This window comes from Triturus cristatus, chromosome 7 (genome assembly GCF_964204655.1).
Source record: "Triturus cristatus chromosome 7, aTriCri1.1, whole genome shotgun sequence".
In the NCBI taxonomy this organism is placed as follows: Eukaryota; Metazoa; Chordata; class Amphibia; order Caudata; family Salamandridae; genus Triturus; species Triturus cristatus.
This window is the reverse complement of record NC_140590.1, coordinates 1,066,725,344-1,066,742,983: the sequence shown is the minus strand read 5'-3', so window position 1 is coordinate 1,066,742,983 and position 17,640 is coordinate 1,066,725,344. Positions and strand designations below refer to the sequence as shown.

Sequence of the window (17,640 nt, the reverse complement as noted above, 5' to 3'; positions counted from 1 at the left end):
GTAGGGTCTGAGAGGAACTTCTGCCGGAGAGGAAGGAGCGGAAGGAGCGGATCCAGTTGAGGGCCTTGTCTTGGATCCCTGCATCGTGGAGTCTGCGCATTAGGGGGCGGTGAGAGACTGTGTCAAACGCCGCTGAGAGATCGAGGAGGATGAGGGCTGCTGTTTCTCCTTTGTCCAGTAAGGTACGGATGTCGTCTGTTACGACGAGGAGGGCGGTTTCCGTACTGTGGTTTTTTCTGAAGCCGGATTGGGAGGAGTCGAGGATGTTGTGCTCTTCGATGAATGTGGCGAGTTGGCTGTTGATGGCTTTCTCGATGACTTTCGCTGGGAGATGAGTCTGTAGTTTTTGAGGCTGGTGGGGTCCGCCGAGAGTTTCTTCAGGAGTGGGTTGATCTGGATACTTCTCCTGGGACTTCCCCTTGAGACCAGCTGCAGAGGAACATGCCTCTTTTGTGGTAGTGCCCTTCGGAGAGGCAGAAGTGTTGGCTCTTCAGTTGCCCAGGTAGAAACCAAGGTAAGTCTGCTGAGATCTTGTAGTTTTAGCCGGTGCCTTCAGAACCCTTTCTGACCATCTGTAAGGATCTATCAGAAGCTTTGATGTCAACCTGGTCTAAGCCATGCTTGGGTCTGGCAGTGAGTTGCCGTATAGCTTGACATCATAGGCCTGTTTCGGGAGACCATTCCTTTCTAACCAATCCCCCGACTCCTGAGAACCCTAATATATTTCTCACTGTCCCACTATGCAGTGATTTAAAACGCATTTGGAAAGAAAGTTTTCTCGTCTGCCAGTTTGTCATAGAGGTCCCTGAATGCTATCTGTCTGCTAGGATGCTATAAATACACCCTCTGGATACGGCCAGTGAGACAAAAAGCACAGTTCCTAGGGAATTCTCGAATTTGCTCACACAGACCATCCATGATGGACAGGGCATGACTAAGTGCATATTGAGAGCAGGTCTGGACATAACAGATTGTACCAGTTGTGCCTTTGGCACCAGCATGTTAATTTGACAGCATGCATGGATGCATCTGTTTTTACTGTAATTCTGCATGTTGACTGTCTTTTGTCTGTCTTTTCTGTTGTCGCTGTTATTGTGCCTGTTTTTCTGTTTTATTTTTTTATTTTGTGCCTTTTGTTGTGTTTTATGTTTCACTGTGCCCGTTTTCGCTGCCCTTTTCCTGCCGTTGCTGCCCCTGCGGCCCCTCCCCCCTGCCGGTTCCCGCCTCTCAGCTGCGATTCCCTTTCCCTATTTAATGGCGGCCGATGCTCGAGCGATTGAGCAAGACCTCTGACCTTCTGGTCAGGGAACTCTGATCTCCACCCCCGGAGCTCCATCGTTGCGCCGGTGCTGTTGCCCCCTACACCTCTCTGTTCAGGTAGATGTTTGAGGCCCTCCTCCATTCGTAGGCTTCTTCCTGTGCCTCATTCCTGGTGGTCCAGTGGGAGAGCCGTGATCTTCTACTGGCCAGCACGGCCAGCCTTCTCTGTTTGACTTTTTTTTGTCTGTCCTTTCTGTTTTTACTGTAATTCTGCCCGTTGACTGTCTTTTGTCTGTCTTTTCTGTTGTCACTGTTATTGTGCCCGTTTTTCAGTTTTTATGTAAATTGTGCATTTTGTTGTGTCCTCCGTTTTACTGTGACCGTTTTCGCTGCCCTTTTCCCGCTGCTGCTGCCCCCGACACCCCTCCCCCCCTGACAGTTCCCGCTCTTGACACCCAGCTGTGTTTCCCTCCCCTGTTCCCTGTTTAAATTGTGGCTGCGCTGCTGGCGCACCAAAGGCAAGCCCATCTGCGACCCGACCAGCGCCAGGGACCCTGGTTCTCCGACCGCTCACCGCTACGACTCAGCTGCCCTCCACGCACTCAACCCTGGAAGGAACAACAACTGCCAGTTGTCTACACCGAACACCACCCATGCCAATTCTCCTGCCGACACATCCGACAAACCTTCACCAACCTCCGCACCCCCACAGCAGTCGCCGTCCCACCAGATGCCAGCACACCCGAAGCCCAACGTATGCTCCCTGCACAGACACGCATTAGAAATCTGGGACCTCCTCAAAACCTTCTGGCCAGACGTTGCCTTCTTCTCGGAAACCTGGACCAACCCCACCTCTGCCCCCGACATAGCTACCGCCATTCCGGGCAGATACAAGATGCAGAGGAAGGACCGCCCCAACCACCCAGGAGGAGAACTCTCCATCGCTCACAAGAACTCCCTCCGACTCAACACCTCCAGCACGAACGACTCCTCGTCCCCCACGGAACATCTCCATTTCCAGCAACCTCGCCTACAGACCTCAAACAACGTTCACCACATCCACCACCGACCTCATCGCACCCCACGCCGTTCACCTCCATGGACTAAATACTGCTCGGAGACCTCAACTTCCACCTCGACAACCTCAGCGACCCCCAGCTCCTCCGCCCTCCTGGTCAGCCTCGCCAACATTGGACTGAAACAGCTAGTCACCCCCACCCACAAGGCAGGACACACCCTCGACCCCATCTTCGCAGGAGGTAACAACATCCACTTCAGCCACACCACACAACCCCCCCTGGATGGACCACCACTGCATACACTTCTCTTTCGACAAAGCCACCACTCACAAACCTAAACCATGCCCTCCGCAAAGGAACTGGAGCAAGATTACCGATTAGCATTTCAACTCCACCCTCAACCACGATCTCCCTCCCACCTCGACCTACGCCAACTCTGCAGCCAAAGAACTACACAGATGGATCACCGACTGCGCAGACAAGCTTGCCCCTCCCTCCCGCAACCCCGACAGACAGCGTCTAATGAAGGCAACCTGGTCCAGCACCAACCTCCAAGAATCCAGCCACATCTGCAGACGTCTCAAGAAGCTATGGAGAAACAGCTAAACCACGGAAGATCGGACTGCCTACAAGAACGCCATAACAGAATGCCACCAACTTATCAAAGCCACCAAAATGACCTTCATCCAGAACAAAATCCTCACTAACTCCAGCAACTCAAAGGAACTCTTCAGCATCATTCAGGAATTCACCAAGCCCCCCAGAAAAGCCACGGACGTCACCCCCTCCCAGGACCTTCGCAACAAACTCTGCACCTACTTCCATCTGAAAATCAAGTCCCTCTACAACAGCTTCAACGAACAGACAGACTCCGAAATCAATCCTTCCTCCAGCAACGACAGCCAGCCTACCGTCTCCACCTGGACCCCGGTCACCACCAAACACACCGCCATGACCTTGAAAAGCATTTAATCAGGAGCCCCCACGGACCCCTGCCCGCCATACATTTTCCACACACCCGCCGCCGCCATAGCACCCGAGCTACGACACACCATCGACACCACCTTCAAATCCATCACGTTTCCGTCTGGAAACGCGGAGAAGACAAACCCCTCCTCAAGAAGCCCTCTGCAGACCAGACAGACCTAAAAAACTACTGACCCATCTCTCTCCTCCCCTTCGCGGCCAAAGTCACTGAGAAGATCGTCAACGTCCAGCTAACGAACTTCATCGAACAGAACTCCATCCTCGACCCTTCTCAATCCAGATTCCACAGCAACTACAGCACCGAGACAGCCCTCCTCTCCGCCACAGACGACATTCGCGCACTCCTCGACCAAGGCCACACCGCGGCACTCATACTACTAGATCTCTCTGTAGCCTTCAACACAGACTCTCACCGCACTTTCACTGCCAGACTCCACGATGCCGGCATACAGGGAAACGCCCTTGACTGGCTCTGCTCCTTCCTTACCAGCAGAGCCCAAATAATCAGACTCCTGCCCTTACTCTCCAAACCTACAAAGATCAACTGCAGAGTACCCCAAGGATCATCGCTCAGCCCCACGCTCTTCAAAGTCTACATGGCCCTCTGTGCCGTCATCGTCAGACAGCATGGACTCAGCATAGTTCGTGGACGACACTCAGCTCATCCTCTCCCTCACAAAGGACCCCCACACCACCAGACTCTGCTTCCATGAAGGATTGAAAGACGTATCCTGAATGAGCAGCAGCTGCCTGAAGCTCAACTCTGGGAAGAAAGAAGTCCTCATCCTCAGACCACCCCCTCAGCATGGGCCAACGCCTGGTGGCCCACCGCCCTCTGCAAACCCCCCTACTCCCATGGACCATGCCCGAGACCTCTTCATCATACTCGACTCCTCCCTCACCATGACCTGACAGATCAACGCAGTCTCCTCCACCTGCTTTAACACCCTCTGCATCCTTCGCAAGGCCTTCAAATGGATTCCCCCCGAATCCAGAAAGACGGTCACTAACGCAGTAATAACAAGCAGACTGGACTATGGAAATGCCCTCTATGCTGAAATCTACAAATCCCTGCTCCGCAAGCTCTAGACCATACAGAACACCACGGCCAGACTCGTCCTTGGCATCCCACAACATGGCAAAACCAAAGGAAATGATGGACGGAGTGTTGAACATTGCAAGCACTCACCCCCAGTCAACTGATCTGGGTTTAATCCATCACCGTTCTTTAGCCCACTCTGCCACCCCAGTTCAGACATGGCCATATGCAAATCAGTCTGACCCTGTGCCTCATGGGAACAGTCCAGCCCGAACTGCCAAGCCATGTCTTCCCTGGACCGGAAACAAGCTTCCTAGGACCGGTTTCTGGCATTTCAGCCGTCTTCAGCCAGGCTTGCTTGAATCCAGTGGCAAAGTGAGCAAGGGACTCACGTCTGAGCATACCCTGCCAACTTATGGCGAACAAAGCAAAACCAAAGGAAATGATGGACGGAGTGTTGAACATTGCAAGCACTCACCCCCAGTCAACTGATCTGGGTTTAATCCATCACCGTTCTTTAGCCCACTCTGCCACCCCAGTTCAGACATGGCCATATGCAAATCAGTCTGACCCTGTGCCTCATGGGAACAGTCCAGCCCGAACTGCCAAGCCATGTCTTCCCTGGACCGGAAACAAGCTTCCTAGGACCGGTTTCTGGCATTTCAGCCGTCTTCAGCCAGGCTTGCTTGAATCCAGTGGCAAAGTGAGCAAGGGACTCACGTCTGAGCATACCCTGCCAACTTATGGCGAACAAAGCAAAACCAAAGGAAATGATGGACGGAGTGTTGAACATTGCAAGCACTCACCCCCAGTCAACTGATCTGGGTTTAATCCATCACCGTTCTTTAGCCCACTCTGCCACCCCAGTTCAGACATGGCCATATGCAAATCAGTCCCACAACATGAACACATCACCCAACACCTGCGAGACCGCCACTGGCTCCCCATCGAGAAGAGAGTAACCTTCAAGCTACTCACCCATGCCTACAAATCCCTCCACAACACCTGACCCCAATACCTCAACGGAAGAGTCTCTTTCCACGTACCCAAGAGAAACCTCGCCCTGGCTGAAACCCTGCGCATCCGCAGAGCAGGTGGAAGAGCCTTCTCATACATCGCAGCAAAGACTTGGAACGAGCTCCCGATCAACATCAGATGCTCCTCTGCTCTGCATACCTTCAGGAAGAGCCTCAAGACCTGGCTCTTAGGCTAACTCTGAGGTGCATCCATCCCCCCCTCCCCTCCCCAGCGCCTTGAGACCCTCACAGGTGAGGAGCACGCTTCACAATTCCCTGATTGATTGATTGATGCCAAAGGATTTTCCAGAGACTTGCAGGCATCCCTTATAGATATGCCATTTGACGGTGCCAGACTTCCTGGGGGAAATAGCTGATTCCACTTGAAGCATGTCAGACACAGCTGGGAGGCAGTCTGCTCCTTTGGCTTTCTGGCTCCAGCTCTTTGAGAATACCCTTGGGGTCTTGCTTATAGTTGAAGGCCACCCTTTTAGTAACTCATACAGCTCTTATGTGGCACCAGAGGACACGATAGGGCATTAGCTATGGCCACCATCAACAGCAGTCTCCTTCCGCCTCGTCTCCAGCCACACTGGTAGCCAAGCTGCTCCAACACCCCATTGTTATGGGCACTTTATAGGGGCGAATGGGCAAGCACTGGATGTGTGGAAGGCCGAGCATACATAATTCATAATAATAGTACAAATAAGGTGCTAGAATGTAGCGCTTGAGACCTTGCTAATGCCTCTTCTTTGTGTTGTAAGTAACTGGTGTTATTACTCACTTCAATGGTACTCGGTGCTTTAAGTGGGATGATAAAAGGGCGGGCGGTCCCAAAAAGGTGCTTTGCCTATATAATAGAATGCCACTCTACTCACACATTTATATGCAACTGGCGAATGTGACCATTGCTCTGTGTGCTTTGCAGAGAGGCCAAGGGTTTAATGGCCATGTATTCTGAACACCTTTTTGACCCACTGACCGCCACTGTGAGAAACTTTCAGTGTAACTCAATTGTGGCCCCTTATCAACACCTGGGTGCAATTGAGTTCAGAGTATGCTCTATACAAGAGTAACAGCGTACACAAAATAAATACTGTAACACACCAACCTGGTAAAAGCAACCACTCTTGGGGAACGCAAGATTAAGTAAATCGTGTAAAATATAAACAGGAGTGACATGGATTACCTTAACGTTTTTACACTCATTGTTGAGAAAATGTTCCGTGTTTCTGCCAGTAAAGCTAAGGACATGAATACAGGGCCTCGAAGGGACCCGTTTCAATGTCCATTCTTCATCACCACCGGGTATGGGACCCGTAGGGACCCGGCCCGCTTCAAGCCCTGATGGTTCTCAATTATATCACAACACCGAAAGGTGGAAGGGTAGTTAACGAATGATGCAGAGCTCACTGAGCCATCCAGTGAAATACATTCTCAGTCAGAGCAGTGTTTTCTGTTGCACCATACTTTTGTGGAAGCCATTTGTGCACCTTCGCCAAATTATACCTCTTTGTCTGGCTCCTGCCCCACTAGATTTTTACCACACGCAGACTTGAATCATGGATGAGCCTGGTGCAGCACGCGGGTGCTCGTGCGTGCAAAACGTTATTTCTCACGCTTGATGCTAGCTGGGCTGACCGCTTGAGACTCCGAGGAGGGTGAGAGTTAGTGTTGCGGGTGGGGGGGGGGGTGTATGAGTCAGTCCACTGAAATTATTGTGTGTTCGAGGAAGGTTTTGTGGGTGGGTGATCCTTTTGAAGTGTATGGTGGTCATTTTACTTTTTTGGAGTGCGAAGATGAGTCCGATTTGAAGGTGCGTCGAGTCGTTCATTCGCAGCAGGCGAGGACTCACGCTTGGCCCGCACATTATGGCCCCCCAGCAGGCTGGGCCTGGGGCGTTCAGCCGTTGTTTAATATTGGGCAGGTGTTCGCGCGTGAAGGCTTGTGGGAATGGTGCCAGCGTTTTGGGTGGGTTGGACCTCCTCAGTGAACAGAATCTGCCGCCCAGATGCAGGGGGTGCATAGTTGTGCATCGCTGCCTCCCGCGCCCCGTTACGGAAGCGTTTTAAGTGCTGTACACAAATGTCATCCCTGCGTTTTGCGCTCCCCTGCTCGGCCGCATTCTTGGAGTCCTCAGTCAGCCCCTTGCTTCCAGCCTCGGACACAAGCATTTTAATTAATTCCATACCGAGTATGCACGCGAGGCATCGGGCCTGGATGCTGCCCGACTCCCGACCAACCAGGCAGGCTCGTAGGCCTGCGCACTCCTGTTCCAGACGTACGGCGACGGAGCTCTGCCTCCTACTCTCTTCTCATCTCTTAGCACTCTGCATGTTTCTTTCTTTCTCTTCTCCCCCTTCATATATTCTTCTTCCTGTCCTCCCTTCTCATTGTCATCTTGTCTTCTGTCACTTCTGCGTCCATTGTTCTTGTTCATCTGTTCTTTTTTTGTGTCACCCTTCCTTCTCTTTCTCTGTTTCCCCTCACGCTTGTTTTCGATCCTCGCGACTGTCTTTCTCTCCTTGTCTGTCTTTCTCCTCTCGTTCTCCCTTTCTCGAACTCTCCGATGTTAAGACGGGGCTCCCACTGCCAAAGTACGTAAACAATGCAGCTGGTCTCCTGAGACTAGGGGGGCATTGCCCGTGGTCACATCACACCGGCTGATGCAGTGTTTGACCTCCGTGCTCTTGCAGTGTTTGCCGAACGCCATCACTACGTGACAGAATAATGGTGCACCAGGGAGACAGATGCACCGCCAGGAAGAGGGGTCTCACGTTACCATCTTACGCTACTTCATGCAGAGACCTGAATTGTTGGACCAGGAGCCCGAGACCTCTGGTCCCGAATGAATGGCACAGGGAAGAGCCTGGACCCTTGAAGAGGGAGCTTGTCGCTGCGGGCATTACAAGCGCCCCCTGAAGTCCGAGCACGCTTGCTGATGGTCCAGCTTGTAGGTACGGGGCCTGTTCTTGAGGCGGTGGGTTGACTCTGTTGCATTTCGCTACATAAACAATCGCCATGCGCGTGCCCCGTGGATAGCAGCGCCCCGTCTTCAGTGTGCAACACATGCACTGTAGACCTATCTGTTCGAACCCGAAAATCAAGCATTTCTCCCAGCAGTACTACTGTGGACGTCAGTTGACCCAAATGCCAGGCATAGCGGAAGTGACATCACATGCCCTTTGACCACCAAACCCTGAATGACATCACACGTGACCTTTAACCAGATGATATCGCTGGAGTTGACATCATGAGATCTACCATGCTGAAATCACAGCAAGTGGTAGATCACAGAGATGGATGGAATATTACTAATAACCAGGGCTTTAAGTGGGATGAAAAAACTGGGGGGCTCCCAAAGGGGCGTGGCCAATGTAATTAAGGGCGTGGCTTAAACACAAGATACAAATTTGTGCTTGGCATAGTGTGCCGCCCAACTTGTATTTTTGCTGTTAGTCACTGCATCTAGATATGACACAACAAGTAACATCATACCTACAACAAGTTAGGACTATTGGCTTTGTCAATGGTTCTTAGTTGCTTAAGATAAATAATCAGCAACTCTGTCTGGCTTGTTGTATTTAATATTGAAAAAGCTTCCACTTAAAGCCCTGGTGACACCACCACAATCTTGCTGCTCCGGAGTTTCAAAAAGATAAGGGAAATCCTGAGAGAAAATGATTATCTTCAAAGGACTTCCCTCCCCTACAAACGCTCACCTGGGATGACGTCATGCCGTAACTTCTCTACAAGTGAGCAGTGTGAGCACGCGCACATCGATGTGCCTGCTCTCTCTGCAGTTCGGAAAAAAACGGGCACAAAACAGAACCCGATAGAGACCCATTTCGAGGCCCTCTTTAAAAAAACAAAACTGCCGGTGCTCAGACCCGGTGAGACCCGGCCCACTTAAAGCCCTGCTAATAACGTTTCCAAATGTAGTAGGGACAAATGAAGAACCTCAAACACAAACAATTCCCCAACTCTTACTACAACTGCTCCTATATACGTTGCCACTACATGACCAGAGTATAGTATCGAAAGGAAACAATAGCTTCTATTGCTGTTTACTCTGCTTGCATGGTGTGATGCTGTTTTATCAAATATCTACCAGTAAGGTTTCAATCAGACGTGCAGTGGCCTACCACCTGAAAAAGCCTATCCTCTTTGGCAGCTCTTTACATGAGACCAGCAGGCACCATTCAGACATGGCCACCCTTGCCTCGGGTGACCTCTGCCAAATACAATCAAGTAGGAGAAAACGATAACAGGTTTACTTTGTCCATGGCAAGACTCGGGTGTTACGTTACAACATTAACTAAAGAGCTATAATTCGGGCAAAAGTTTATACTTGGACTGTGCTGTGTAACAGTTTGCAAGTACAACACATACATTTGCATTTATTCCAGACACAGAGACTGATATCACTTGTCATACATCCGCAATTTAGTCAGGGGCAGAGCCACAAACAAATGGTGGGGTGGGTGGAGAAGGTGCGGGTGGAGCGCAGGGGGGTGGGGTGAGTAATAATCTTTTTTTCTTTTTAAAGGACCTTACTTGAAGTTTCCGGCCGCCTCCCGCGTCGCGCCTCAATGTTCTGCCTGGTCCCAGCAGACACTGAGACAGCGTCAAAGACTCCCTGTGCAATCCCCGCACTCCTCTCATGCTGTGAGAGGAGTGCAGGGATTGGCCTGAGTGGGCGAGGTTGACACTCCGCTCAGGGCAGGGAGTCTGTGCTGTTTCTCCAACCTGGCTGTTCGATACAGCCCACTTGGAGAAACCTAAGTGCGCATGTGTGTTTGGCCGGCCTAAGACTGCCGACCAAACACTCATGCGCACTTAGAAGTGCACAAACTAGTCCCCTCCCCCCCCCTTCCATTGGCCAGTGGGGCGACGCTCCTCTGCCATTGCGGAGGAGCCGCCCCTGAATCTAGTGTTAACCAATGAATATATATATGATAATTTCATTAGCAGAGACCTGTGTCTTCATTGTTGCATTTTAGTGGAATTATCGGTTTCCATAGGTTTTAAACCACCAACTGCCTTTTTTTAAATCGAAGGTACTAGGATTAATTTCTGCAATGGTTAGAGCTGGAAAGACAAGTGCATCAATTTATTGAAGTGAAATGGCTGCACTAAGAAAGCAGAATTTTACATCTGTGTCCGACTTTGCTGCTGATATGGAAGAGAGAGCTGGTGCCTGCTGTACATTCTTTCGAGCCCATCATTGTGTAACTCACAGAAAATACGGTTATTCTCTTTTGCCATCTCCTTGTACTCAACATATTCACCAGGCTCAACTATATCTTTATTTGGTATCAAAATACAACTTTCATGCAGTGCTTAATAGGGGTGGATGAGCCACCGAAGGCTCGAGCCTGGCACTGGCTAAGCTTAAGGTTCTCTTGGACCCTCCAGCCCAAAACAAGGCAAGCTTTCATGTGTACTCTGCATACCGCTCACACTTTAACTCCAAGCACCGAGAGCTACTAACAAAGCATTAACAGGAGAGAGAAAGTAACATTCTTTAGTGCCTGAATTGCACAATGTAAAAAACTAAGAAAAATGCTCGCTTAACCAAAGTGTGTGATCCTAGGCAAATCTTTTTTTTAATAAACTTTATTTTTCAATTTACAAATTACAAATACAAAAAGAAAAGCATTTGGCATCAAAACAGTATATGTAGTCATATCATTGACTACATATATATTATTAATGGCTTATAGGGCAAAAGGTGGCATCCAGGAGGGAAATGTACAGTGGGGAAGAGAGAATCATTTACAATCATATCACAGTGAGGGAGGAATCCGGGCACATTACTGAGGTCCAATGCGTACATTACTAGGGTCATCCTAGGCAAATATTTCATTTCATTGTGCCTCCTTTTTCTTCACTACTGTACAGGAGCACCTTGAAATGTGTGAATTCAGGACCAGTGCTGTACATGTAGAGTGCACAAGTCATCTGACTTACCTCTTGGGGCACTAATTAAATCGTCAGGGTTTTGGAGCATAAATGTTTGTGTTTAAAAACTAGCGCTTAATAAATAACACCGAATGCAGTGATCTAATCTGATAAATTAGGGTCAAACACATCTGAATGTTAAAGATAACTACCTCTAGAAATGTGAAGAGTCTTGACCATTTGTTTACATAATATTTGTTGCACAAGGCAAACATTTTCATTGCCCCACTTATGCAGAGGCTCTTGAAACGAAACCAGACCCGTGGCTTGGTTCTCACTATTAATTTGTTGGCTGTCCCACCTACAGGGCGGAATTGAGCTTTTTTTCTCCATATTGCAAGCTTTCTAATCATTCATGCAACCCTTGAAACTGTGGCGGCTCAGAAAAACACGTTTGCAGTCAGCATACATAAATACCACCACTAGATTCTGCCTAAACCATAGCAATAATTTAAAATACAGACTGCACATCTGCCTGTCAATTGTGCTGCTTTATGCCTCTCTGTCGTTCTCCTGTGCTACTGTTCGTGCTTATGTCTCTCCTAGGCAGCGCTTGTGCTGTTTCTTTGAGACATGCTGTATCTAGGATATGGGTTAAAAAAAACTCCCATATTTTTCATTGGTTCCTGTTGCTGTCCTATAGAAATGCTGGCTTTTTATTGGTGAATACACTTAGTAGTCCCTCCTTTTGGAATGTTGTATCCAGGGCCGGACTGGTCGTAGCGGGAACCTAGCATTTTGCCGGTGGGCCTGGAGGGTGGGGGCCGTTTTTGGAGCCATGGTGTTTTTGTTACTGGGGGCAGGTTTCCAGCAGTGCTGCAATATCTGCCCTGTGTAACAAAATTAACAGCAGTGCTTCATGCTACCGCCCTCCCCCGGGGCTGGTCCGACTGAATTGCCAGGGCTGGTTTGTGTTCCCAGTCCGGCCCTGGTTGTATCCTCCCATGAGGACTGGCCCTATTGCATGTGCTGTTATGATTTCAGTTTATACCATACCTTGTGGGCACTCTTTTTTTTTTTTTTTTTTTGGGGTTGACTTTTTTTGGGTTGACTTTTCCGTTCAGGAGCGAAAACACACATCATTTGCATGTCTTTTGCTCATCAGGCCCCAATGGCGCCTGCTCCGTGCACTTCCCCCTGCCAACAGCATGTCTTTTGTAGAGCCGGAATTCACCTGATCCTATAACTTAAATTATATTTATCTTGTTTGGCATTTGCATGTCTTTGATTTTTGCTCATCAGACTCCAAACATTTCTTGTCTATTTATTGACTGATTAGCTTTAAACATCTAAAACGTGGCGTACCACCATTGCTAAAAAAAAAATCAATAAATAAAAAAACAAAGGTGAGCGGACGCTGCATTTCTTTTCTATTTATTTACTCTTATAGCAATCGCGGCACGCCGCGCTTTACTTTTGAACATATTAAGCTAAAGTGCGGCGTGCCGCCATTGCTATAATGATAAATAAACAGGGGGAAAAATGGCGGATGCACTACTTTTCTTTCTTCTATTTATTGACTTTTGCAGAAATGTCGGCAGACCTCGCTTTACCTTGAAATATCTTGAAATATCTAAAGCTCGGCGTGCCACCATTGCTACAAAAGCCAACAAATAAAACAAAGGCAGGCGGACGCTGCAGTTCTTTTTCATTTGAAAAGCCAATAGCTCTGCATTTAACTAATGCAAGACCTATTGCATTGCAAATGCTTGTTTATGAGGACCTGTGAGGCCAGCTCCAGTCTCTGGTTCCCGTTCCCGCTGAAATTCACTAGAGGCTCTGCGGGTGGTCTGTAGTTTGTCTGTGATGTGTTCTGGGAGTCTATTGTCTCAGTGGTGTGCTTAGGTACGCGTGCATACCTGTGTTGGGACTATAAAATGAGTGTGAGGCTGCAGTAGTTAGATATTCCTGGAGTGCATTTAGGCTCTGTTTAGCTGTTTGTGTGTGGAAGATACTGAAAGCTGTGTGTGTGTGCGCGTGGTCTGGTAATAGTGAGTGTGAGTGATCTAAAGGCCGTCTGCAAATTGTGGGGGCTAATGATGGCAGTGAGTTTGTCCTAACCGTAGCTGTCACTGGAGTTGTATAGTTCCAGGAGGTGTCTAGGAGTGCTTACGATGTCTTTAGTTAGTAGTTAACGTGCATGGTTTTAACAGCTGTTTCAGTCTTTGGCAACCAGGAGATGTGCATGAATTCATTGGTTGTTAAATGGTGCTCGCTCAACTTCTTTAGGTGACCGTGAATGTGCCAGAGTTCAGCAGTAGGTAAGAGGGACCAGGGAGTCTATTGCCAGCAGAGGAAGTGTGTTGGTTCAGCAGATGTCAGCTGGTGGTTGTGTTGGGCCTTTAGTTAGCAGTGGTCAGGTGGTGGGTTCAGCAGATAATGTGTGCATGTGAAGTCTTTGGCTAATAATGCAGACGTATGGGTCCAGCACCAGCTAATGGACAAATGAGAAATCTTTATCTAGCAGTCTGTATGCAGTGATGCAGCAGGTGGTATGGGTGTTTAAGGAATCTTTAGCAATACATACACAAGGCCCAGCAGGTGTTAATGCGTGACCCGGAAGTCTTTAACTAGAAGTCCATGGATTGGCTCTCCAGAAGCGAACGGGTAATTGCATGGGCTCAAAAGATGCCAAGGGGTGATTGAGAAATCCTTGGGGGGGGGGTGTATGCTTAGATCAACAATGTGGTTGCTTTGCCAGCTGTGGGTGGTGTCTGGGATCACTAGGTGTCATCGGATGTACACAGATGTTGCCTATGGACCATGAGATCCCCAATTGACTGTGCATGCCTTGCACCCATTGACTGCCTCTCCATGTGCTTCTTTGCTAGGGCTCTCGGCTGCACAACAGGACCCTGAAGCGCACCCGGAGGTTTCTGGTGGACGGGGTGGAGGTGAGCATCACCACCTCGAAGATCATCAGCGAGGATGAGAAGAAGGACGAGGAGATGAGGTTCCTCAGGCAAGTGAGCGAAGCCAGCCAAGAACACGGTAGACCCTTCCTTGGCCAACCGGTGTGCCTGGCTTCCAGAGCGGCCAGCCCTCTGCAATGGCTGGGTGCTTTCTTTCATCCAAGCAGGCTGCTGCAGCCCTCCAGGGGGCATAGTGCGGGCGCTCCTTCTGCTCATGCTTTTCCACTCCCACCCACACAGCTATCCTGCGACTGATCGCCCCCAGCTGTGCATTGCATTGCATAATTTATTTAGTTCTTTTGTTTTTTCCCTTCATTTCTTTCAGGACAGCACCTCCCTGTCTCTGTTGCTCTTTTTGTTTATTTGCCATGCCACTAGCTATATCCCAGTGCCTTGCAGAGGGGGATTATATGTGAAAAACCCCACATAGAATAGTAATAAGCAGATGGCCTACCTTCTAACTGCGAGTGTGTATTTTTTTTTTTTAACACTTCAGGCGCCAGGAGCTGCGAGAACTTCGGTTGCTGCAAAAACAAGAACACAGAAACCAGACTCTGCTGCACTCCAAGCATCAGCTGCAGCTGGACCAGATGATGCGACGCTTCGAGCAGGAGGCCCACGTAGGTTTGGCATGGTGATGGATGACAAGCGACAGACAAAAGAGATGGAATTCTTGAGTTTTAATAGAAAAAAGATTGTTCTAACAAAGTGAATAGATTTCAAGCGAAAATGGCTAGAAATGGAAGTTGATAGGAACCCTTTTATAGTTTTATTTAGAATCCTCTAGTTTTAAGAGAGTGAGGAAGGGTGCCAGACGTTCACTATTGTAGCAAACTCGTCTATTTTTGTGCCACTGAAAGTGGGTTCAGAACCGCAGCTGATGATTGTCTGAAAACACTTCTTAACGCAGTGAAAACGAGTTCTAGCTAATCTGCATATTGGTGTTATGCATAAATCATAAATGCATAATGGTGTTACACATTTCGATGCCTTTAGCGGATTTAACAGAGTTGTGTACAGCTGCGAATGTTGATGATGTATCTACTAAAACACACGCTGGTCTCCATTGTGTGACGTAGTAGATGCATTCCAGCTGCCCAGTATGTGATTAACTCTTTGTTGCGTAAGGGTCTTTCATAAGCGTGTAAGTGAGAGTGTCATTTGTTATTCAAGGGAAGGATTGTGGTGGTGTTGGGGTTTTGGCTGTGGATTAGGAAGCTTCGATTAGTGTCTATACCTGCAGTGTCCAGTGTAGGGCACTAAAGTGCTGGGTAACCCCATTGTATGCCTGTTGTATCCTTCCCAACACCCAATGTTGGGTGTTGCAAATAAAAAAGATCCTCTTTTGTGCATGTCATGATACAATTGTACAATGTATTGGAGCATTGGGAGTGCCATTGAAGGCAATGGAGTGGCTGAGGTTCAGTAATGGCTGGTATAGACCTGCTCCAGCACTCCAGTGTTTCTTCCGGGTTCCCCCTTTTTAGTTTGGTACATTCCACCCTCAGTTGGTGGAATGTTTTAATAGCCTTATACCCCTCGTGCGATTTGTGCTATTCTGGTTGTTAAGCGGCTCTCTTGTTATATGGCCTTCCCTGCGGCTTGGGCCTGTACCTCTGGTTCTGCGCCTTTAAACACCACTATAGCTCTCCACAAGGGGCTATAATGCTGTTGGAGCAGGATGCCGTTGTGGGATGATGATCCCTTTGTAGTTTTTTTTTGTACTTTACTTCTCGTAGCTCTTCATGAATAGAGAACATCAGCCTAGATTGCTTTTTTTGCATTGACCATTATCTCTTCCGCAATTCTCCTCCCAGACCAAGATAAAATTCTTTGATTCAGAGCTGGAGAACCTGGAGCGCCAGCAGAAGCAGCAGATCGAGAGGCGGGAGCTCGAGCACGCCCTCCACAGGAAGGAGGAGGTGAAGCGCCTGAGGGTCGAGCAGGAGAGGGATCACAACCGGTTCCTTGAGCAGCTGAAGCTGCGGAAGAAGGAGGTACAGTGGACCACTGATCGCTGGTTACGCAACCGCTTAGTCCTCCACCGGAGGAGGAAAGACCGGGATAAATCCTCCATTTATCTCCTAATCCTGTTCTAGGGTGTGATTTGGCAGTGTCCCTTTTGCCTCCTCCCACTCGAAATCCAGTATTGTGGGAGGGTCTCTTCTCAATTCCCCACAGCTGGTACCTGCTGGGGACAGTGCAGGCTGGGAGTGTCGATACTGGTTGCTATCACAGGAGTACGCCTGAGATGCACTTGATGCCTGCTGCAGCATTCAGTTTCATGCGACATCCATAGATGTGCCTCTGTTGAGGGACCGCACATGTTTGGTTATTTGTAATGAGTACACTATGTAGTATCTCTTCTCATGTTTTCTCCTGGCCACCCCGAAAGTATGAGCTGCTCAATTAAAAATATATGGGCTGAAAGGGGGATTATAGACCACTACTCCCCAATCTGGGCTGGACCGGCCACTCTGGCATTTTGTGGGAAGGAAACAGGCTTGGGGGGCTGTCTTCAGAGCAGGCCCATACATGCCCCATTTGCCTTATTCTGGATATCCCGCACCCGAAAAGCTGTGACCGAGGCCCCCTAGTCTTCTAGTAACCTCCGCCTTCCTCATTCACCACTTGGAGAATACGAGAAGCCTCCCCAAGTGTTGTGATTAGAATGGTTACAAAATACCCCTCTACGGATATTGTTGCTGTGGTTTTGCATCCGAATATAAATTTAGCAATTCTCTAGGAAGAAGATCATGCATCAATTGTTTCTGAGTGGCAATGTTATTTGAATGGCATTATTTTTTTTAATCCACTTACTCTGGTTGGGACCAGTAGGCAATTGTCCTAGCAAAATTCAGCAATGAGTGCTCTTTGCACTCACATTGTGACTGCGATGTAAAAACTAAGCACAAAAGCGACATGCACCTGAGACCGGAAGCGTCACTGTGCGCCCAACAGAGAATGAGACTCTTAATGCACAACCCCGCGAAATGCACACAAGTTTCCAAGATATTATTTAAATGCGGTCATCTCGGCTTTTTCCAAAGAAACAGGATAGTGTGCACTGATTCAAATAATATATCCAGGAACCAAAGTGCATTGTAGGCTGAAGTCAGTTCCTGAGCTTCCTCACAACAGGATATTCCAACCAAGGCGTTTATAAGACAATGGCTTGAGTCACAGCATCCGGTATGCTGTGCGACATGCTTAAAAGAAAGATGCTAAAAAAAGGTCACACTTGACTGAAGGCTTAACTTTCAAAGACCGGTAGGGCTGGAAAAGACTGTCATCAGAGCGCAATGGGCCCCTCATCACACATGATAAACACACAAAAATCTCTTACTTGGGGCCTTGCTCACAACCCAGAGCTTTATAACCAGACATAGCTAAAAGCTATTGTAAGCCGCATACACTCGTCATACCACTACTCACCAAAAAAG

General features: G+C 48.8%; 1 protein-coding gene across 2 annotated transcripts in view; it reads left to right on the top strand.

Moving 5' to 3' along the window:
* Nucleotides 1–17,640, top strand: part of STK10 (serine/threonine kinase 10) — a 339,205-nt gene that overhangs the window by 256,857 nt on the left and 64,708 nt on the right. The window contains exons 10-12 of one of the 2 annotated variants that reach the window (XM_085618153.1): nucleotides 14,117–14,242; nucleotides 14,689–14,817; nucleotides 16,015–16,194. In XM_085618153.1, coding sequence (XP_085474279.1) covers nucleotides 14,117–14,242; nucleotides 14,689–14,817; nucleotides 16,015–16,194 — 435 coding nt within the window. Of the gene's footprint in view, nucleotides 1–14,116; nucleotides 14,248–14,688; nucleotides 14,818–16,014; nucleotides 16,195–17,640 lie in introns of both variants that reach the window. The other variant, XM_085618154.1, reaches the window with a different exon arrangement.